The sequence below is a fragment of the Salvelinus namaycush genome, chromosome 30, assembly GCF_016432855.1.
Source record: "Salvelinus namaycush isolate Seneca chromosome 30, SaNama_1.0, whole genome shotgun sequence".
Classification (NCBI taxonomy): Eukaryota; Metazoa; Chordata; class Actinopteri; order Salmoniformes; family Salmonidae; genus Salvelinus; species Salvelinus namaycush.
In genome coordinates, this window is record NC_052336.1 from 24,906,622 (window position 1) to 24,930,849 (window position 24,228).

At 45.5% G+C, this 24,228-nt stretch overlaps 1 protein-coding gene across 1 annotated transcript in view; it reads left to right on the plus strand.

Annotated features, from left to right (window-relative positions):
• Window positions 1-24,228, plus strand: part of LOC120025073 (A disintegrin and metalloproteinase with thrombospondin motifs 18-like) — a 58,394-nt gene that overhangs the window by 11,691 nt on the left and 22,475 nt on the right. Inside the window, exons 8-17 of the mRNA XM_038969508.1 lie at window positions 753-1,072; window positions 15,890-16,157; window positions 16,669-16,868; window positions 17,083-17,166; window positions 17,274-17,424; window positions 18,263-18,368; window positions 19,515-19,652; window positions 19,792-19,945; window positions 20,909-21,004; window positions 21,575-21,723. Of these exons, the coding sequence (XP_038825436.1) occupies window positions 753-1,072; window positions 15,890-16,157; window positions 16,669-16,868; window positions 17,083-17,166; window positions 17,274-17,424; window positions 18,263-18,368; window positions 19,515-19,652; window positions 19,792-19,945; window positions 20,909-21,004; window positions 21,575-21,723 (1,666 nt within the window). The remainder of the gene's footprint in view (window positions 1-752; window positions 1,073-15,889; window positions 16,158-16,668; window positions 16,869-17,082; window positions 17,167-17,273; window positions 17,425-18,262; window positions 18,369-19,514; window positions 19,653-19,791; window positions 19,946-20,908; window positions 21,005-21,574; window positions 21,724-24,228) is intronic.

Sequence of the window (24,228 nt, forward strand, 5' to 3'; positions counted from 1 at the left end):
GTGGACTGAATCACGGTTCGTATTTTGCACGGGCCGGTTGTTTACTTCTCTCCATAACTGATAAGAAAATGTTTACTAACAGCATTGTAGTCTGCAACAGCCTGTAACTTTTACAGTCCTTTAGAATGAAACAATAACATAGCTACTGTTCAGAAATAATAAAACGCATTACTTGTATTTGGTGTGTCATGTTTATCGATGAGTCGCCAGTTAAAGCGCTCATGGTGTCTTGCGCGCATACTGCCTCTCATCTTCTTGGCTGGTTAACTTTAGCCACGCGCGTTATGCCGGTGAAGGAATTCCCTGCAGAAGCGGCAGTTTCCTCCTTGAGCAGCCGGATACGGGGCGAGTCTAGTTTAGATGATTTACATTCTTTGATTTACCAGTGAGAGTGGATGTGACTGTAAAAAACGATCTGGATTTGTTTCTGGGCGTTCCTATTAGGCCTACGTGGCGTCTGATACTGTTCCTAAATAATGGGTGTCTTCGTGTTCTTATTGAATAAATGTTTATTATATTGATATTGGCTATGATAGTGGAATAAAGTTTATGACTTTTGGATCTGAAACATGATGATGTCTAATACTCCCCTCATAAATCAGTTAAATATTATGACACTGTTTGACCAATTATACTGTGATCAGTATAATTAGACTAGAGGGAATTGAGATTTGTGCAAATGCTTTGTGCAAATAAGATGAACCCATTGGATGTGGGTTTGGTAAGTGACCGTCTCTGTCGTTCTCCTCCAGATTACGTGTTTGTGACGCCAATTGAGGTGGATGCTCAGGGTGGGTATGTGTCTCACGATATGCTGCGGCGAGGCCGGCAGAAGAGGTCCCTGCCGTCCATGGGGGGCCCTGTACACTACAGACTATCTGCCTTCGGGTGGGACATGCACCTGGACTTACAGCCTTCCATGGTAGTGGCAGAGGGCTTCACAGTACAGGTACTGGGGACAGAGGGCATCACCACATTGGCACAGGAGCCAGCCCATCAGGACTGCTTGTATCAGGGATTTATACGCAACCTCACAGCTTCCTCTGCAGCCATATCTACATGTTCTGGCTTGGTAAGTGTCCCCTTGAGTCGTTACACTTTATCCTGTGTTAGGAAACATACACTTGTTTTATTCTTGTGATTTGTCATGGATTACATCTTGTGTCAAACCACCTTTATAATATGCAATGTAAGCAATGAAAGAGAAAAAGAGTGTGTTTGTGAGGGGTGGGGGGGGTGGGGGGGTGGAGAAGAGACCGTTCTGTTTTTTAAATTGCTGGCCTTAGTGCCTCTCTCACTATTTCCTCCGTCAGGTTGGACACGCAGATCACATGTCCCACCCCGGACACTAGGCCTCCATAAAACATACCTTTATTTTTGCCAATAGCCTCTACCTCCTCTGCTGCCTGCTCTTTTGTCCCTTGTTTGCCCTGCTTCCCCATTTCCCTTGTTCAGTGCAATTAAACCCAGGGTGAAGTTTCAGCCGCTTGGCTGGCAGTGCTAGTCTTTGTATTGTCCCTTTCGTTAGTAGTAGCTTCTCCACAATAAAACAGCAGTGACCCATTCTTTTAAAACTGTGCAAGGACACAATGTAATCTGGGAGCAGATCCATTTGAATAGACTGGAAGGGCTCTTTGATCTGTTTTCTTCGCCCCATTTTCTTTTTTCCCCCAAGGATGACCTGATGGCCATCAGAAATTCACTTAGTCCACCGTTTCTTAAAATGTGCTTCTACTTTTAGATTTCAGACGGAAAGGAGGGAGAGCCACATTAAAATACCTACTTTTACACTAGTACATTAAAACTGAAAAAAGGGGAAGATCGAAAAAAATGCACCGGAAAGATTTGTCTGTTACACTGAAAGAGTGCATAGCCTGGAGGAGTTTAACCCCACATGTCATCTCCCTTTCACGAGGAGCTTTGGATTAAGTACAAATGAGGACCCATTCATCCCCCGTTGATCCTCAGCAGCTTCTTTTGCCTGGAAACAGAGGATAACTGGCAGCCTGTTTGGGTGAGAGCTTGATTTTTTTTGTGCAAGAAGAAGAATGTTCATTCCGAGTTTGGAGTGGCGCTCCTAGGGAGGATGGTTGCTCTCTCTATGGGCCTATGGAGGCCCTCTCTGTGGTAGTGTACAGTAGGTCCCCACTGCTGGCACACAGACAGGCAGGCTCACGGTCGGTCAGTCTGCCCACGCTGGTTCTCTTAACTACTGTTTGACAGCATCATGCCCCTAGCAGATGGAGGGGGATTCTGTTTTTAAATCAAGAACAGGCAGACTCTGTATTAAGACCGGGGATAGGGGATTTGCTTAGTAAATCCTGAATAATTTAACATGGTGTTTTTAATTGCATTCCTCATGAGAAGGACATGTACTTCCTTTGTGTGTCAATAGTATTTTCTCTTTTTTTCTTTTCTGCTGACCTCAAATGACTTAAAGACACCAGTTTTTTAAAAACTAGTACAGCTATTGCTGGTTGCACACAGGAGTTCTCTGCCTGCATTCTCTGGTACCAGAGATCACGGTGGGTGACCTCAGTCACTCTCTCTTTCAGGGTCGTGCTGGTCTCAGTTCCTCTGTAGTGCAAGTTCAAAGCTGCTGTCCCATTCCTCTGTGAATGTTTTAGAGAGATAAATTAGAGCTCTGGTGTCCTCCTCAGGCCACCGCTCTGTACACTGGGTGACAGAGCCAGCCCTTCCTCACAAGGAACAGTCCCCAAGAGCTGAACTGAACTCGACAAGAACTCTTCCAGCCCACGACCAGTAGGCTTGGATGCACTCTCTGAGACCTTCCTTAATATGTCATTTATTATCTTATTGGACGGTGGGAGCATTGGTGTGTGGACCAGCTATATTGTTTGGCTGTTGAGCCATTAGATTGCCCCTTCAGCGGATTCCGGCTCTCTGGCTAAGCGTGTCCGACCATGACAAACTCGACCATGACCTTTCCCAAGCCCCCTCTTCCACGTTAGGATGCATGTCTCTCTAGTCTATACAGTTACAGCCACACCTTTTAAAGTTGAAGTGTTAGCTGAGAAAACGACGAAACACGTTTCTGATAAGACTTCAAGTTCATCTTGGGCGCATATTGTATGTGGTTGAAATAGTCTGCTTGCATAACAGCGTCAAAGATAACACATTACACGCGCATTCACGTTTTCTCAAGAGATGCTGAAAGAAAGAAATCCGATTTCTCCACTCCTGTTGCAGAGACAAAATTTTAAAAAATTGTATAATTTTACAGCAAGAAATGCATAATTCTGCAAGAGTTAATATTATATTACTCTACATGTGAGAGGTTATAGGCCTACAGTCAGTGTCCATATTTCAGTTAATATTCCATTTAACCCATATGATCTTAAATTAGGAATATTCTGTTTATTTACAGATACAGGGATACTCGTGAGCGGGTGCATGTAAACAGCTTATCCCGAGTAAGACCAAAACCGGGATATGAGCCACCATCCGGAATACTGTGCTCATGTAAATGTGGTCACTGTGTGACATCTCTCCTTTCAGTGTTTCCTATTGAAGCAGGTCACTTTCTCTTCGGTAACCACATATATTCTGAGAACAAGGTTTTGTTGTTCTTTGTTTTAGAAATTAGCCTGAGAGGTCTAGGTGTATTATTTTCCCACAACCCCTGTGGAGTTGTAGACCTGTTCTAATTAGGGGGGTAATTGAGTCTGTTTGGATGTGTACTAGGGGTCTTTTTAATGACCCTCAGGTACTAGGGGATGAGTGTGAAAACAAACCTCCCCCTTTTCCCTTTCTTTCTCTCATTCCCCAGCTTGTTGCTCTCAGACACCTCAAAGCAAGTTGTTTATTTTGCTTAGTGCCTTATTGTTGTCGTTGACACCCTAGCGTGTGGAGTACCACTCAGGGACAGTTGTGATATCCATTATAACAATGAACTGAGGAATGGAAACATATCAGCAGACATGCACATTTGTCTGTCTCGACGAGGTTTAAGTCGCAGGACGTTCCGCTGTGTGAAAAAAGACAGTCATTCCCTTCCCGTGGTGTGGTATTGGTCATATAACCGGTTTATTGGGATTATTATTGGGATTATTATAACCCTGCATATATTACAAAACATGAGTCGTAGGTGATGTGGTGGCCATAAATGATTGTCCTGGAGTGAACTTTTCTTTGGAGAGCACAGGCCTGAAATATACAAGATGGCTGCAGATCAGTTCTTTCTCAGCACCTCATATGACCTACTGTAAACCACAACTCTCTCTGCTCAGTGTCCCATGGGCTCCATCTCCCCACAATGGGCTCCATATGGATGCAGGGCATACAGGGAGTAGGGCTGAGCCTGATACATGATGAGGGATTCTCAGGTAGGGCTTTGGGTATTTGTACTTGTCCATTTTCATAAGAGGACTGGACAAATTGGAACGTCTGTTGGGCCTCTGTAGTTACAATGGCTCCCTCGTCCCTCTCATAACTCATAGGCTGTTATGCCACATACGACGTGAGCCGGTCGTGTTGTGAGCGCTGCAGAGGGCGATTCCCTGGTGGTCTCTGTGGTGACAGTGATGTAGTGCCCACCGCTAGATGCCAGTAGGAGAGGGCCAGCCAGGCCCTCGCCATTCTGCTCTTGTCACAGGCATTGTGCTCGGGTTTTGTCACGCGAGACGGATGAGGAGCGCTGAAGTGGTCGTCACTTCACAAAGCAGAATCCATACATATTCCTCGACCCGTCTGTGTCAGCACAGTAGATGCAGTACAGCTTTTGTTAGACAATATGTTATTTTCCAACAACGGTTCTGGCTTGTTGTGAGATGAGGATAGTGTTTTGACCGGTGTGGCTGCTTTAGGGAACATTTGTGCACAAACATGGTTGCAGAACAAATCAAATCAATGTTTATTGGTTGCGTACACAGATTTTGCAGATGTTATCACAGGTGCAGCTAAATGCTGGTGTTTCTAGCTCCAACAGTGCAGCAATACGATGCAATACAAGATAATACACACATAATCCAAAAAGTAAAAATAAAGAAATTAAGAAATGTCATAACGAATCCAATTAACAACCCAAATAGCACTGTAACAGTAATCCAAGTGCAATCTCTACGTATCTACACTGGATGAATTTACACAAGATATTCTAGGAATTACATGTACAGTTGTAGATATACTAGAGTGAGCTATGTCAAGAATCCAGTATATAAAAAAATATGCGGTGTGTATAAACAGTGTAAATAAAATGAAATGTACAGTATTAAAAATATTAGAATGAGAGAATAAATTATTGAAATACACAGCACAAAACCCAATAGCAAAATGGACAGAATTGCAGGAAATTAGCTTCCGGACCTGAGTCCAGAAACTAAATAATATATATGTATGTGAATGGTGTGTATTGACAGTATATGAATAGAAAAGGTGTGTATAGCAGTCAATTAAAAAAATGTATACTTTTTTAACCTTTATTTTATCAGGGAGTTATACTGAGACCACGGCCTCTTTTACAGAAATTACAGAAAATACAAAATGCAAGCAGAAAGAAAATGCACATTCATCCATAATAAGGTCCCCAATCAGCTATATATGATGAGCCATGACTAGAATACAGTATATACATATAAAGTGGGTAAAACAGTATGTACACATTATTAAAGTGACCAGTGTTCAATGACTGTACAAGGGCAACGGTCTCAAAGGTGCAGGGTAGAGTACTGTATGGTAGCCGGCTAGTGACAGTGTCTGAGGTTCAGGGCAGGGTACTGGAAACAATGGAAATAGTAAAGGTGTTAGCTTAAATTGAACACAGAACCATATACAGTATATCCCACATTTACTTTAAGATTCTATCAATTTCTCTTTTCCCCTCATATCCTCTTCTTCTCTCTATTTCTGACCTCTTGTGATTTTGGGAGTGACCGAGTGCCAGAAATAGTGGACTTCCCAACTTGGCCACCTGCAGAGTCGTCATCCACTGTCAGAGGAAGTTGCTTGGTCCCAACTGGTCTGACAGGAAAATGAGTTGAACCTTGCCCATTCGATTCAGCTGATAAGGGGGCTGTATAACATCATTAGCCTTGGTGTTTCCAGGCCCACCTCTGCTTTATTTGGAGAACAAGGGCTGCTCAGTGGGTGTCTATGCTCTTTAAAGGCAATTAGTGACGCCACACACTCTGTGGAATGCTCTATGCTAACGCTGAGGCAAACTCAAATCATTATGGGCCAGGTCGAATGATAGACATGGAGACATAGACCGCTCACACAGAAGTGGGCTGTATTTTGGACTGATAATGGCCTGTATCCTTTTACCATAGCTGACAGAAGCTGAGTGATGTGGATGCTCTGGTCTGCATTCGCCGACACTGTGGTCACATGTAACGCTGAGCTGGAGTGCAGATATGTTTTAGAGCTTTATAATCACTGGCTTTGGGTTTCTCACACATCTCTCCCAGTCTTTAACGGCATGTAAGCACTTTAAAATATAATGTCATGGTTGGGAGCCTTAAAAGCAGCTACAGTTTACACAAAGACAAGCTAATTACGTTTCCCCCCGCGACAGATCCTAAGAAACGAGCTATAAATTGTGTCCCGTACTTACACTGAAAACATGCATGGTCGAAATGTGTAAGGTTACAGTATGTAGTCACAGGCCTCGGAAAACCACATGAAAGCAAACGCAAAGTCATGTTGTAATAGCTTCCATAGGGAAGTCCTCAGACCATCGGTGTATTAGCTAACTCCCAACATGTAGACTGTTGGGTTCGGAAAACTGTCAACTCAGAGTAACCATGTGCATGTTATCCTGTGATCTGAGAATGGTGGTGGGGGGGAGAGTCGTCTGATGTCTGCAGGTCTGAGGAGAAATAGACTGGCGTTTAACAGAGGACATCTCCCTCTAATCTGTGTAACTCTTACAAGTGTACATTTAAGGAGATCACTAGAGGTCTGCCACATCAATATGCCAGCTTTCCCTGAAGTCTGAGGACCTGGTGTCTCTCTACTCCCTGTGAAATTCAATACATCTCAAGTACTTTTCAGATGATATATGTTGTCATGAATAACATCCATTTAACAGCATGTTACTATACATAGCAAAACATGTATTACATGTATTGCCAGAAAAAATACAGTACATTGAGGTATTAGTATCTGATATGACTGATATTTTATGGCTACGAGTATGTTTATGTTTTCTTTGCACGTTGTCCCTTCAGTGTTGTACTTTTACATTTCATTTTACAGTTCTACTAGTCTTCGCAGGACTCTCACATACATTTCAGGCAGAACAAGAAAGGAGACGCACCACATCTCGACAGATGGAATCAATTTCCTCCCATTATCAAGCATACTGCTAACTGCTGGAAGATGTTATTAGATATTTTATAGTAAAGTGTGGTATGTTTCTGAGACAAATGGAATACATGTGTGATAATTGAGTGTGAGGTGGTGTGTGGGGTTGGCAGACAATGGGAAGCGCTAGCTAGCTAACAGTGGATTTGCTCCAGGGTGTTTGTTAACGTTTGTTGTGGGTTAAAGGGGGGGAGGCACATTACAACAGGAAGTGGCTAGCGAGATTCCAGGCTAATCTGCTAACAGACTGTACACAGTCTGTTAGCAGATTAGAACCTGGAGGGTTAGAACCTGGAAGAGGTTCGTTGTCTCCTCCATCTTTGTCTCTTTTACAGTTTCAGTCTGTGTGAGTAATTCTGTCGCTGACAGATTTGTTAATGCCACAAGCTTAGTTCATGGTAGCTTTACAAAACATATGCAAATGTTAAAAATGGGCTCATCTGGGATGAACTACTACTACTATCACCACTGCAAAAATGAGCAGAAAATATAATATCTTTATTGATGTAATGCATAGCAGAGATTTATACAAATAGCATCCATATATCCATGCATAGGCCTATATTGCTTGACAGTGTGCTGTGAGTTAGTTGGTGAGATCCCTAAACTCGTCAGTTCAAAGGGCTGGAGCAGGCACTAGACTGACCAGGCTGCCAGATCTTTACAGTGCAGTGGAAAAGTGTAATGAAATGACAGTGAGGGTTGCACCCAAGTCTTGTGGCTATTAAGCCAATGGAATGGTTTCTAAATCCAGTATAGCATTGTGTATCCTCACCATGTTTGTCAGTGTCTCCCTGCTCTCTGTCCTCACACGGTCTACTCCTAGATTATGGCCTGTGTCGGGGGCTAGCTAAGGCTGGTTCATAGGGAGGGGTCCTGGCTGTTCTGGCTGCCCAGCTGGGCTGAAGACGTCCCGTACGGTTATTCTCTCTCTGTCTGAACACAGTGTTTTAAGGCCTGTGGGGCTCTGCCGAAGTCACGTTAGAGAACGAGGAGGAAAATGTGACACAGGAAGGCAAGGCACACAAGGTACCCTGAGGCTAGGCCAAAATAGACGTCACTGCATTTAGTGTAAACCCCCTTTTGATTGAAACCCATCAGTCGGAAAGAGAAATCACTCTGCCTCAACAAAGCACTGGAGCAACACAGAGAACGAGGCTGACAGACATCGACGGACGCCCGAAGCCATTACTGCCCATTACTATCATGGGAGAAACAGAACCAAGTTTGACAAGAGCCCCTGGGTCACACACAGGGCCTTTTGATCCTCATCGGGGGAGGAACGAGCGATACGAGGTGGTTTGGTGGTTCTGTCAGGTCCTGAGGGAAGAGAGATGGATGGGATTATGGTGGACTTGGCCTCCCCAGAGTACCCCCGTTGTCCCCCTGTCCTGTCCCAGGTGGTGGGAGTCTGGGAGCGGATGCCTGTGCATGGTGGCAGTCTGCCATGGCCCGCCACTGTTTTCACAACAAGAGCTTCTGCATGGCTTCCCCTTTGTGCGCCTATGTTTACTTTGCCACCTGCTAGTCTGGGGAAATGTGGATCAGGAGGGTGAAGGGGGAGGTGGGTGTCACACATAAAGAATGGACAGGGGTCATGGGGTGTGAGGGGTTTGGGGGGTGTGGATGACAATGCACAGCTATTTGGGCTGGATTTGGAGAGTAGGAGGTGAGATTAGATGGCATTCCATGGCCAGACAGAATGTGTGAGGTTCAGCACTCTAGTCAACGATCTCAGACATGGTCAGAGAGTGGAATGAACTGCTTAACTTGGTCATCAAATGGGAGAAAGGACAGCAGTTTGGGGAAACCAAACAAAAATTAAATTTCTGGTTTCACCTTTCTTCACTCAGTTCTTTCTCTGTCTCAAGAAATCACATCATCACATAAACGAGTGACTAGGTAATACATAATAATATAGTAGTGCTGACCAAAAGAAAATACATATTTTTTTCCCCTAGTCTGCCAATGCTTACAGAGTCCATTTCACCATTATTCCTCTGTTTGTAACTCACTGTGGACGAGGCCAGGTGGATACATCCTGCTCACCAGCGCTGTCTAACGCTCTCTTACCCTGCTGACATGAACATCCACAGTAGTGAACTGATGGTCTGTCAGAGGCCAGGGTGTTTATCAGCCTGTCTGTCTGGTAGCTCTGCCAGGCGGAAATAAACCAAACCCCTGCCTCTTCATTCTACAGCAACATGACACATTTCACGGACTGCGATAAATGCACGCTCAGCTAGCACAGCACAGCAAACTCTTCCAGAACGTCTTGGATGCGGTCGTTGCTGCCAGATTAATGTTAACTGTGTTCTTGTCTTATATTGCAAACCTTAAACTGGAGTGCTGTTGCAAATTGCTCAACTTTAACTCATTCAAAACTACACTGAACAAAAATATAAACGCAACATGTAAAGTGTTGGTCCCATGTTTCATGAGCTGAAATGAAAGTTCCCAGAAATGTTCATATATGCACAAAAACCTTATTTCTCTAAAATGTTGTGCGCAAATTTGTTAACATCCTTGTCAGTGAGCATTTCTCCTTTGCCAAGATAATCCATCCACCTGACAGGTATGGAATATCAAGAAGCTGATTATTGAACAGCATGATCATTACACAGGTGCACCTTGTGCTGGGGACAATAAAAGAACACTCTAAAATGTGCAGTTTTGTCACACAACACAATGCCACAGTTGTCGCAAGTTTTGAGGGAGCGTGCATTTGACATGCTGACTGCAGGAATGTCTACCAGAGCTGTTGCCAGGTAATTTAATGTTAATTTCTCTTCCTTAAGCCGCCTCCAACGGCATCTTAGAGAATTTGTCAGTACGTCCAATTGGCCTCACAACCGCAGACCACATGTATGTTGTCGTGTGGACTAGTGGTTTGGTGATGTCAACGTGGGGTTATGATATGGGCAGGCATAAGCTACGGACCTCAAACACAATTGTATTTTATTGATGTCATATTGAATACACAGAGATACCGTGACGAGATCTTGAGGCCCATTGTCGTCCCATTCATCCGCTACCATCACCTCGTATTTCAGCATGGTAATGCACGGCCCCATGTTGGATCTGTACACAATTCCTGGAAGCTGAAAATGTCCCAGTTCTTCCTTGGCCTGCATACTCACCAGACATAATTAACAATTGAGCATGTTTGGGATGCTCTGGATCGACATGTATGACAGCGTGTTCCAGTTCCCGCCAATATCCAGCAACTTTGCACAGCCATTGAAGAGGAGTGGGACAACATTCCACAGGCCATAATCAACAGGCTGATCAATATGCAAAAGAGATGTGTCGTACTGCAAGAGGCAAATGGTGGTCACACCAGATACTGACTGGTTTTCTGATCCATCCCTCTAGCTTTTTTATGGTATCTGTGACCAACAGATGTACTGTATATCTGTATTCCCAGTCATGTGAAATCCATAGATTAGAGCCTAATGATTTTATTTAAATTCACTGATTTCCTTATATGTATCAGATCTCAGGATAAGACAAAGGAAAACAGAAAACAACAATGTAAAAAAAACAAAGGACATCAAGGACAACTTCAAGCGGGGGGGAAAGTTTGCGGGACTCACGAGTTGACAGCCATACCCTCTGCCCGGGACAATACCAGGGAGCCATGGTCCGGTGGCGGTCTGCTTGTCGTCGATACCTGGAGGTAGTCTTGAGAAGAGTCTACCGGGCTCTCTTCCAGGTACGGCAACAGCGGCGGGCAAACATCTGGGCCGAGGGTTTGCCGACCTCTTCCTCTTGCTCTGGGAAGAGAGGGGGCTTATTCCCCAGGGAACACTCGAAAGGCGAGAGCCCAGTGGCAGAGCAGTGGAGGGTGTGGAGGGTGAATTCAACCCACACGAGTTGCTGGCTACAGGTGATGGGGTTTGGCGGAGACAAGGCAGTGAAGAGTCGTCTCCAGTTCTTGATTGGCTCGCTCTGACTGGCCGTTGGACTGCGGGTGGAAACCGGAGGACAGGCTGGCCGACAACCCAATGAGCGTGCAGAACGCTTTCCAGAACCAGGACGAGAACTGAGGGCCCCCACCGGAGACCATGTCCACCGGGAGTCCATGGATACAGAAGACGTGCTGAACCATGAGCTGGGGCAATCTCTTTGGCAGAGGGTAGCTTGAGGAGAGGAAGGAAGTTGGTGGCTTTGGAAAACCGGTCCACTACTGTCATGATGGTGGTGTTGCCATCAGATGGGGGAAGACCTGTGACGAGGTCCAGGGACAGTGAAGGGACAGAAAGTGGTTGAAGAAAATCACCCGGAGCTTGCCGAGGAGTCTTGTTCTGCGCACAGACCGTGCAGGCGGCAACGAACGCAGAGACGTCCGGGATCATGGAAGGCCACCAAAAGTGTTGCCACACAAAGGCCAGGGTCCGACGGGAACCCGGGTGGCAGGCAAGCCTGGAGGAGTGGGCCCACTCCAGGACCGAGGAGTGGGCAGCGTCAGGCACAAACATCCGGTTATCTGCCCCCCCCCGGGGTTCGGTTGGGAACGCTGTGCCTCACGGACCTGCTTCCCTATTTTCCAGCCGAGTACCGTCGCCAGACACGAGGTGGAAGGATGGTCTCAGGGTCCGAGGGTGTATAGGCCTGACAGCGTATCCAGCTTGATGTTCTTGGATCCTGGTCAGTAGGAGAGGGAGATGTTTAACCGGGTGAAAAGCAGGGACCACCCAGCTTGCCTGGAATTGAGACGCATGGCGTTGCGGAGACATTCCAGGTTGTTGTTGTCCGTCCACACAATGAACAGATGTTCCGCACCCTCCAACCAGTGTTTCTACCCCTCCAACGCCAGGGATGTAACTTCAGGTCCAGGGCAGAATGCTGGGACAGGACAGCCCCACTCCGACATCCGAAGCATCGGCCTCCACTGCGAACTGACGGGATGGGTCAGGATGAACCAATATGGAAGCAGTGGTGAAGCGATGCTTGAGTTCCCAGCTGGGGACCATGTGAATGGAACCTTGGGAGAGGTGAGTGCAGACAGGGGGGAAGCCAGTCATAGGGTCGATCCCGCAGTCATAGGGTCGGTGCGGAGGAAGTGAAGTGGCCCAGGCCTTACTGAAAACCTCCCGGAGGTCCTGGTGCTCGGGATATGCAGGAATGGTGGAGAGGTCCGGGGCAACTTCCGAGCCCACAGGAAGACGTCCTGGGGCAGGCTGCGCTGACTTCAGACAATGGGCGTGGCAGAACGGGCTCCAGCCCATAATGGCACCAGCAGTCCAGTCTATGATGGGATTGTGTCTTTGGAGCCAAGAGAATCCCAATACCACAGGAACCTGAGTAGACTTAATCAGCATAAATTGGATTGCCTCGCTGTGGTTCCCTGACACTCTTAGGTTGATGGGAGTGGTATTGTGAGTGACCCGGCATATAGAGCGCACGTCCAGTGTTCTAACGTCCATGGGAATGGAGAGGGGCTGAGTGGGGATACCCAGCTCGGCCGCCAGGTTAGCGTCCATAAAACTCTCATCGGCCCTAGAGTTGATGAGTACCCAAAGAGATTTCGACTGGTTCCCCCACAGCAGGATGGCATGGAAAGGGGTGTGAGTAAGGGGAGAGGAAAAGTTACCCGTAGGGCCCACCAGAGTACTCGCCCCTTCTTGATGAGCCTGGGGTTTTAATGGGCAGGTAGCTATGAAATGTCCCATAGCTCCACAATATAGACAGCTCTGAGTCAATCTAGCCCTGCCCAGGTGCCTGGACTCCGAAGGAGCCCTCGGCAGCCCTCGGTGATTCCAGAGAGAACTCGGGTGACGTCGGGTTCACTCGGACATGTAGACTTCGGGGGTCTCCGGGATTCTTCAGAGGCGAGGTGGGAATCAAAGGCGAACGAGGGCGTTCAGGGCACAGATTCCCTCTCCCTCCTACTTTCTCGAAGCCTCCCATCGATTTAGGTATAAATACACTGGGGAGAATTTGGAAGATCGGCGACACCTGGAGGGCGGTGAAGACAAGCACAAAGACAGGTGAAACAAATCAGGGTGTGACAATACGAACTGGAACAGTAAATCTTTGCAATTGTTGTATGTTGCATTTATATTTATTTTCAGTATAAATAAAACTGTCAGCCTGTGGTGATGTTTGAAATAATCTTTTACACCTCCATATAGTGTAATGTATAAATAAGGAATCTACAGTTGATGTATTATAAATGTTTTATTAATTGGAAAGGTGTTCTGTATCTATATGTCAAACTTTCAAAGATTGATCATATTGCTATGGATTTCCAAATGTAGGACTTGGTGCTGAAGCAGTTGCACATGGCCCATAGACAGAAAGCTGACTAGTGAGTAAGTCAAATGCATTTTCAGAGGTGTTACAGTAGCTTGGTGCCTTATGTTCTGTTCTTGATTGACCTTTGCCTAATTTATGAAAGGATATTATTACTTTTGAGTTGAACCTAAACCCCTTTCTCCCCTACCTATTGCTCCATGCAATCATCAAACTACACACACACACACACACACACACACACACACACACACACACACACACACACACACACACACACACACACACACACACACACACACACACACACCACAGGGAACGATCTGCCTCGAAGGATGACAAAGAGACAATATTGGATCTTTTCAATCAGTTGTTGGCTTGCTGACAGGGTTCCATAGAGAGGCAATCTCATACATCGTAGCCCTCCTCTAACATGTAAAGGGAAAGTGAATGCCGCTGTGTTCGGCTCTTTTCGCTAATCAAATTGATTCAGTCCCCTCCAGTGCTAGCTCCGTCAACAGGACCATGCTGATGCTTGAAGAGTAATGGCCTCCCGCCTTAATGTGTTTTTACAGGCAGTCTCCGAGAGGTTGTCTCAACACTTTATTCCTTTCTTTGGAGTGTATTGGAATCCTTTACATGAAGAGCTGGTTTATTAAAGAACAGTTTCTGGCAGAGGTCTGTTCAAAAGGGACTTTTTCACTTTGGGTTGTTGTTTCTGTTGACCTGCAAACATTTTAGACACTACTAGTTAGGAACTTCTCTGACAACCTTTTACCAGTTACACTCTGACTGCACTATCATCTATAAAGCTGTCTTGCATCATGCTACTTTTTTTTTTTTTCACTGTATCTGACAGCTGTATCCATGGCAACTAGCAGTACTTAGGTTGTGCACAGGAGTTTTTTTATGGCCGTGTTTGAGAGGTAAACTACACTGTAACTGAAAACTGTAATTTATACAGTATTGTGGGGTATTATCAACTGTAAAATACTCAAACATTTTACTTACTTCAAATTATGGTGCATTGTGGGAAAATGTTGTGGACGAGGAAAGAATTGCTGTATTTAGAATGGTACTGTTCCTAGAATACTAGAGCCGGGACGATACAAGTATCACAATACTAGTTAGTATCGTGGCAAGGAAACAAAACACGATGCGGATTTAACTTCTTTAGGAAAACAGCCCAAATGTTGGAAACGAACATTATGTTGTCATTCAGAGTCACTTGTATTTATTTTCCAAGCTATAGCACCCAATATTTTACTTACTTTTTAAAGGACCAAAAAGTTTGGTCTGCTTCATGTTTTCACCTTTGGTTACCGTATCTTTGGAATGCCAAAAACCTTTTGGGGTGCATAGAATTTTTGTTAATGGTGCATTAACATATTTTGAGGCGTGCCTTGTAGGAGGCTATATTTGTTGCACCAATGAGTGAGAATGCTGTACAAATTTAACTCCTATGTGGTTATAGTACCCCATCAATTTAAAATGTATAGGGGACAGATTGCAGTGGCAGCAAGTGTTTTGCCATGTCCGTTTTGTCTGTTTTGCCCTGTAGTTGCCAGTTTGAAAGCCGTTATTGAGGCCTCTAGAAGGGCAAGTGATATAAAATACCAAATATGCATAAATACATATTTTTTACAGTAAAATACTGTAAAATACAAACCCCTCCCCTCAATGAATTTCATTTATCCATTCATTCATTCTGATTACGGTAGCATTGACTTTTGTACAGTATAATACAGTCAATTCTGCAGTATTGTACTGTGTGTCATTACACAGTACTTGCTTTGATACCATATTTATATTACAGTAGGTGTACTGTAATATGAAATACATCGTTTTACTTGCCACTGAACTGCCTGTCAGTTACTGTCAAATTCACAGCAACCCCTTTACAGTGTAAAAGTTGGTGCTAGATGGTCTCTGAACCCACTACCCTTCTGGGTTAGGAATCCTGTGTTGAGGAGCAGCTACCCCAGAATACCTCTGATACCCGGTTCTATCATCCTGACAGACAGTAAGTCACATCCCTGTGGGAGCCTGACCTATGGAAACACCTATGGAGACAGCACCTTGTCCCAGGGTTTCTTGTGTCTGTGTCTGGTTTGAGATGACTCCTCTCTATTTTATGTCCCTTCGGGCCTTATCTAGGAACTGCTGACAGACCTCTTACTTACACCATTCCTTAACACATGACAATCTACATGACTTATTACTGATCCGACTCTCATCTTCATCCCCCATAATGAATGTTTAATGTTGATGAATACATCTAATGCCCAGGGGTATCTGTGCTCTCCAGTCAGGTCTGATCCGGATGTCTGATGATGAGTACTTCATCGCCCCCTTGCCCCAGCACCTAGCTGCAGAACACAACTACAGCTCCCCGAGTGGACACCACCCACACGTGGTCTACAAACGCTCGGCTGAACACAAAGTCCATGGTGGCCAGGGATCTATCCACAACTCGCAACCTGACAACCCATATCTACAGCACCATCACCAGCATCACCACGACTACCAGCACGGGAAGCTGCAGAGACAACACTTCTGTGGACGCCGCAAGCAATGTATGTAAGGGAACTTCCTTATTATTATGACTGCCTTTGATTGGCTCACGTGAGAAAAACACATTACAGTCACGTGGGACTGTTTGTACAGGACAGTGATAGTAGAGATGGTAGAGCGACATGCATTGTAGTTTTATCACAGAAACAGAACGATAACAGTGCAATAACAAATATAAAATAAAGGTCAAAATGTTCCACTACTGATTGTTTATGATGTAATGTGTATAATGTACTTTGAAAGAAAAAGCGCTAAGATAGTGTAGGGTATAAAGTAGCTGGCCTTTATTGAAATGAATACACGCAAGCAGCTTGAGGAGAATGACTTTGAATATTTCCTGCTCTTTCAACGCTCTGCCGGCCCCGTGCTCTTATCAGGGAAAGTTCCAGGAAAAAGGAGGAGCTGTCATTTGAGATCCTTTTCAAAGCATTTCCCCCCCTGTCTCCTCTTTCTCTCTCTTCATATCTCTATCCCTCCCTACCTGCCCTCTATCCCTCTACCATATCTCTGCAGACACTCCCAAGCCCCCTGCTGAGGATCGTCTCGTCATGCCTGATGAGTTTGAGCTCCCAGGCAGGGCGAAGCGATCACCCATCACATCGAACAAGGTGGGGGGCCTGAATGTGGAAACGCTGGTGGTGGCAGACAGGAAGATGCTGGAGAAACACGGCAGAGAGAACGTCACCACCTACGTCCTCACTGTTATGAACATGGTGAGCAGGGGAGGGACGCCAGTCAGTCAGTCAGTCATCAGTCATGTAACATATCCCGAAGTAGGTTTTATCCTAAAGAAAAACCCTGGCCTAATCCTTGACGAACAATGAATGTCATGATTTATGTATTTATTTCACGCAAAATGTTTAGCAACGATTCATTTGAACCGAAATGTTAATCTCAAACTGTCAACCTGGGTTTGTTTTGTTTCAGGTTTCCAGCCTTTTCAAAGACGGCACCATCGGAACTGATATCAACATTGTGGTGGTCAGCCTGCTTCTTCTAGAGCAAGATCCAGTGAGTCACATCGATCTGAGTGCCTGACAATAAAATCACCAGCCTCCCCAACGTCATGAATTCTCCAGTCTCCCCTTCTGATCTCTTCCTGTCTGTCTCCTCCTCAGCTCGGCCTGTCCATCAACCACCACGCCGACCAGTCTCTCAACAGTTTCTGCCAGTGGCAGTCGGGCCTGATCGGGAAGCGCCACGACCATGCCGTGCTCCTCACCGGCCTGGACATCTGCTCTTGGAAGAACGAGCCATGTGACACCCTGGGTAAGGTCTCACCCCAGGAGGGAGGGGATGGTGGGGTGGGGGTGGGGCTGAAGCAGGTCAGCCAGGGCCCCTAAAGTGACTGTTGGAGATTAGAGCCCTTAGTCATGGTGCTGCTGGGGGATTAGACAGCACCAGAGGTCATGGGGTCACTTCCAGGGTGGGCAGGATCCTACATGCTCTGCCTGGACTCCCTCCGGCAAGGGATTTCACCTACACTAAATACACCCTTGTCAAAACTCACAAACATACACTTACACAAGTATAGCCATGCATACATGCGCGTACGCACTAACACGCACATACATGCACACACCCTACACACATCTTACACCCATCCTGTTCTCTCCTTCTCTTCAATAGTGTGAACAATTGGCAGCATTGTCAGATCAGTTAAAACTGAAGCATCTGCCAACTACAGTATAATTAATTACTCTCAATGGCCCTAAACCACAAGTATGCACTTTGGGACGTACAGTATGAGGAGCAAGCAAGGCCTTGATTTAAATATGCTCTTTGTAATACAACCCACCGCTGTCATGCTACAATACATAGCGTTCATGCTGTCCGTGGACCAATTAAACCGTAAAGACTGCATTTATTGCCATGTAACAGCAGTCTTGGCTCACTGATACATGCCTGTATCAAAAATAAGTTTGTCTTGTAACACTGCCTACGGCCTTCCTTCTCCCAGAACAGTTATGTTGTCTGATGGTTTTTGTAGATAGACATAGTAGCTTTGTATGAATACATATTTGAGCCCGATATCTCCCTGACAAGACTCTTTAACTTTACACCTGTCCTCCTCTCCTTCTCCCTCTTCCTCTGCTTATCTCTGCAGGTTTTGCTCCTATAAGTGGAATGTGTAGTAAATACCGGAGCTGTACGATTAATGAAGACACAGGACTGGGCTTAGCTTTCACCATCGCTCATGAATCGGGCCACAAGTAAGTCCATCAATGCCCTTCACTATTAGCACTAGCCATTAGCTTTACCTTCACATGGAGCAGAATAGACCGCCATATATTTTAGGACAACGGGAGAACACCTAGTACCCGGTGATGAACTTGTTACTATATAACAGTGTATTCGTGCGACATTAGTCGTAACAAATGCAAAGCTTAGTAGCAATGTGATGGCTTTAATTTACAGTGCTACATCAAAGAAGGATGAGTCCATTTAAAGCAAAAAAATGCCGACCGAAACAATAGCATTACGCTAGCAAAGCATTTACTTTGCTCCATGACAATGTGTGAAACCATATAAAGTGCCACAGGCGATGGGTATGCTCTGTTTGTGTTTACACGTTTCCATCGAGATACGAGGCTGTTTATACTTGACATTTGAGATTTGAATTATTACGGTAAAGCCCTTTGTCTGCTTGGCACTCTCTCAACACAAACGGGAAAGAACCTGCTCCTTCGATACGCCGAGCTGGTAACATGTCAGAATTCCTGTCAATTTCAATGGCTTAATCACTTTGGTCAAATGAATAGGAATCAATCCCAGAATTTGCACGTTGTTCAGATGAAAACCATTTCCAGGCCAAACACCATTAATCACTGACAAATTGAGGAGATGTCATTTCTAAATAGATGACGTCGTCTTTTACAGACTAGTGAACCTCAGCTATGTACTGTACTGTAGGAGGGTAGACCTAAGCGTTTTTAATGCTATATCAACACATGCCTGTTTATAACGCATATGTTTCTAAACCAAGCGTGAGGCTATGTTAGAAACGTGTGACCCATCACACTCCATGGAGCTTAACGAGTTTTATAGAACTAAAATGTTTTAAGGTTACTAGGGTAAGAGTTCCAACCTGACCAGTTGAGGTCTGACGTGAGGTTGGACATTAACAGTCTCTCTTTCTCTTTCTCTTTTTCTCTCTCTCTCTCTCTCTCTCTCTCTCTCTCTCTCTCTCTCTCTCTCTCTCTCTCTCTCTCTCTCTCTCTCTCTCTCTCTCTCTCTCTCTCTCTCTCTCTCTCTCTCTCTCTCTCTCTCTCTCTCTCTCTCTCTCTCTCTCTCTCTCTCTCTCTCTCTCTCTCTCTCGCTCTCTCTCTCTCCTTCTTAATGATCTGTCTCTATGGCAGTTTTGGGATGATCCATGATGGAGAGGGGAATCCTTGTCGGAAAGCAGAAGGAAACATCATGTCTCCAACCCTGGCAGGAAACAACGGGGTCTTCTCCTGGTCTGCCTGTAGTCGCCAATACCTCAGCCGCTTCCTTGGGTAAGCCTTATAAATTGACCTCTGATATGGCTGCCATGCATGTAATGATGTAGTGTGGTTCTCATGCACCTGTTTGTGTTTATTAGTCTTTAATGATAGGTCCCTGTCCTGTTCAGTGTTTCTTGGTTTTACTCCACAGAACAGCTCAAGCATCGTGTCTGGTGGATGAGCCCAGGCAGATTGGGCAGTATAAATACCCAGAGAAGCTCCCAGGCCAGCTTTATGATGCTGACACACAGTGCAAGTGGCAGTTTGGCTCCAAGGCTAAACTGTGCAACCTGGACTTTGTCAAGGTACCTGACACTGAAAGGCACATTCGTTAGTGGGTTGCACGAAACTGTTTGACAAGTGTGCTACTGGGAAACATAGGTAGGGTTTAACCCAGTATTATCTAATTTGCATGATCTTTGTGGGACAAACCATTATATTGTTCAAAACAGCCGTATTTAACCTCCAATTACAGTATTCAAAACGGGTCCAACAAACTTGAACACAATCCTAAGGGAATGGGCCTCTTTAACCTTCCACTATACTACATTCAACAAGACATGCATTGACATGCAAATCCAGCATGAATAAGGAACGGGTCAAGAAAAGGAGGTTGTGTGTGGGAAATCAACATCCACGCCAGTCCATCTGTAGGATTAGTGCTCATGGTATAGCCTGAGCCATTGTATATCCCCCATACAACCTTTTGTGTTCTCCTGAACCCCAGCCTTAAGTTTGAACCCGTCTCCTGAACCTCGATGTAGGTGACTCTACATCTTAATTAACAAGGATTTGGGATGTTTGCCTCCCCGTGTTTCTTCCCCCTGTTGGGATTCTGCGGTCGTTTCGCACGGTGCAGAGGAGAGCTAATTAGCCGCGTGCTCTGCTCTTACGGCTGGCCGTGGCACACTAGCCCAGTCAGTCTGCTGCAGAGCTAGATTAGCACGGGGGGACCAGCTCTCTCACAACCCCGGTCTCGCTAGCTGTCTGCCAGATGCAATCGGGCGGCAAGCCAGCGTGCACAGGTCCACTGCCTGGCTCCCAATGCCTCATCTCTCCATACTTACCGCTGCATTGTGGGAAGGAATAAAAGATACATGAATAGTGTGTTTCAGGGAATACAATGATTGGTTTTGACAGGTTTTTTGGAAATGGGGGGGTTATTGCTTGTAACCATGGCAGTGGGGTGTTGGTGTTGTAGTGGTGGTGTTCTGTTGAGGGGAGGCAGATGCTGGACTCACTGTTTGGTGTGTCTGGTCACTCGGCAGGACATCTGTAAGTCACTGTGGTGCCACAGGACAGGTCACCGGTGTGAGACCAAGTTCATGCCCGCTGCCGAGGGCACCAGCTGTGGGACTGACATGGTAAGTGTACCATCTGTTTCCATGGCAATGTTGCCCATCGTGAACGGGATGGAAGGAGACAGGGATTTACATCTAACAGTATCACTCAATGTAACACACTTTCAAACACACAGACGTAAAAAAACACAGGGGCGCTTACACAAATGCCCAAGGTACAAGCACAAAAGACAGGTTCACTCGCAAATCCACATATGCACACACCTGCAGGAGCGTTTTGTGCATTGTTAAATGTCCCATAAGAACACAAGGCTCCTATTATTTTCCCGCAGTGAAAGATGATAGTGGGAGAGAGAGAAAGGTGGTGATGTGTGTGAGTGTGTGGTTTGGCTCAGATAGGCCTGGGTCTCCAGGTGTGGTGCTGGGCATTCACCCAAACCAGGAACCTCAGCACTGGGGCAAGCCAAAGATCCTACCACCGATACTAACTCAACATTTTAATTTTTTCTCTCCACCCCGCCCTCATCTCTCTCTCTCTCTCTCTCTCTCTCGCTCTCTCTCTCTCTCTCGCTCTCTCTCTCTCTCTTTCTCTTTCTCGCTCTCTCTCTCAATCTCTCTCTCCTCTTTCAACAGTGGTGTCGGCGAGGCCAGTGTGTGAAGTATGGTGACCACGGTCCGAGAGCTGTCAACGGTCAGTGGTCAGGATGGTTTGAGTGGTCGGACTGTTCCAGGACCTGTGGGGGAGGGGTTATGTACAGGGAGCGATCCTGCAGCAGCCCCAGGTACAGTACTGTTAGCCATACTAGGGGGTCAGGTGGGGTCATAAGAGTTCACTGCTAATTTAGAATCTCACTCTGGGCTATTTTAATGCATAACCTACTGGGGGAGAGTGGGGTGAGTTGAGCTTTTTTATTTATTTAGTATCACTCTGTCATGGGAAATATAGTATTATTTTTAACAAATATATTTCAGGATGTTGTGTATCCCTGGAAATAATCAGAATTCATGTAAAAATTACAGTTTTGAAACCCTAGCTTGTCCCAAAAAAGTGGTATCTTGGCAGAACTACAGCGTAAGTTAAGCCGTCTACAAATTAACATAGGCTAGGCCCTGTTGTTACCTCACATCCCAGTGATAATGCCTTGCATTACGCCTGTGATGAAAATAGAACGATTTGCTCAACTTTCCCTTGGCTCGACCATTGGCTCAACTTACCCCATTTTTACTATATTAGCCCACACAGCTACAAGGATGCACCTTCATGCTAGGTTTAAGACCTCATATTCACACTTATAGAGACCCCAACTGGTGTATAAAACAGTCTTAAAAATATCTACTTGAAACGTCTAACACACTAAATTAATTTGACTTGGTGAAAATCTGATTTTTGGGACCTAGCTTGCTTACCACTTTTTCCATGACGCCATGAAATTATGATTGGTCGAAATATTTGGTTGAATAATACATTTTGTGTACAAGGAAGGCTCAACTTACCCCTTTGGCACAACTTACCCCATTCTCTCCTACCATAACAAGCCTAGACTGGCACTGGGTGAACATGAAGAGCTCCACATACAGTGTGTCTGCTCGGTGCAAACAGAACAGGGTAGGTAAACATGGCCTTCCTCCCAGTCAGCTCCCCCTGACTTACTAACTGAGCACCTGAGAGCGTGGCCTGCCTGGCTGCCTGCCTGCCAGTTGGCTGTCAGCCCATTAAACGCTATTATCTGTCAGTCTACAAACAGACAGCAGGCCAGATTAAAGAGTTCTCTCTCATGCCAGTTTAACCTGCTCAGCCCACAGCGCTACTCAATGCTCTGCCTCAAGCTACTCGCCCAATCTTCTGACTTCCCTGGGCAACACAAACCTATTCTTCTTCAAGCATTCACAGCCGAGGCAGACACTGAACACACACACAAATGTAAATATAGAGACGTAGCACACAAATGCCCCGACGCTAGATACAATTCTCAGGTTCACATTAGTTTGTCAGTTAGATCTTCTGTGCGCTATATGTCTCTTTGCTAGATTGTTCTCATAATATGTCTGGTTGATGTCAGACTTTGTGTGCTTGTTGCATGGTACTCCCACTAGTAGTCAGATTGATGTGAAACCTCAAGCAGAGCCAGATTGCATCTGACCTTGGGCTTCTGGATTAATTTGAGATTACAAGTCCCCCTGAGGGCAGGTTTGGCTTCGGAGGGCTTGGCTGCTTCAGAAAAGGACAAGGAGCTGAAAGAAGGAGGGCCATTATTGATGGACAGGTGGCTTAGATATCTTAGCATCTGGCTTGTTCTCAGGTTTGTGTCTTGCAGGATGGGATGTGGTCATGCCTATTGGATAACATCCAGGCACTCAACCACTTTGATTGCGTCAAGGATAGACTTTCAACTCAAACCTTTCCAGTGTGTTGAGAACACTGATTTCTATGTTCCGTCGTTTTGAGGAATAAGACGATCTGTTACCCACACCAATTAGACGATGATTGAGAAATGTAATTTAACAAGACTATGATTTAGAAATGTAATGGCAGATATTATTTCCAGGACAGTTTAGTGTTTATGTGTGTGTGTGTGTTTGCGTGAGTGTGTGCGTGTGTGTGTGTCTGATGGTGTAAGCCCAGGTGTTTCCTCCCAGCAGTTGCAGCAGGTTGATGGAGGACATCTCCTCTCAGCACAGGCAGGATAGAGTAACCTTCCCAGGCACAGGTGTCCCTATGCTGTCCCTGTGTGGAAACTTGTGGCTTGGGAAGTCCACCTTACCATCCTCACTTACGTATGTACGTGTCTCTTTTCGTTAATGGCGTAACGTCTCAACGGGTTTTACTGTTACCTCAAATAAATACATGCAGACAAAGCAACAAAAAAAATCTAAAAATCCCACATGCCTCAGCAGAGAATTGGAAACTACGTCTCCCTCTCCCCCAACATTCTGTCCAGTCAACAGGCTGTGTTGGAGGACTGGCATTGGTGAGGTGCTGTCCTCTCTGCTGTACCTGATTGTTCAATTAATCCAGCCTGGACCAGCCTGGGAGAGAGAGAGAGCCAGAGGCAGACAGACCCTCATATGATGCACATTATATAGTCAGTGATTAGCATACATGGAGCTATAGAAGTATAATCCACTTTAAGAGTCATGCTGATTTTTTGGGAGGGTGGGGGCAATAAAGAGGTATTTTTAGTAAGAAGCAGACGCTAAATCTTGGTTGATGTTGCGAATTGGGAATCATGGCGAATCATGACCTAAAATTGTCACGAGTCAGTTTACCTACAGATCCTACAGGATCT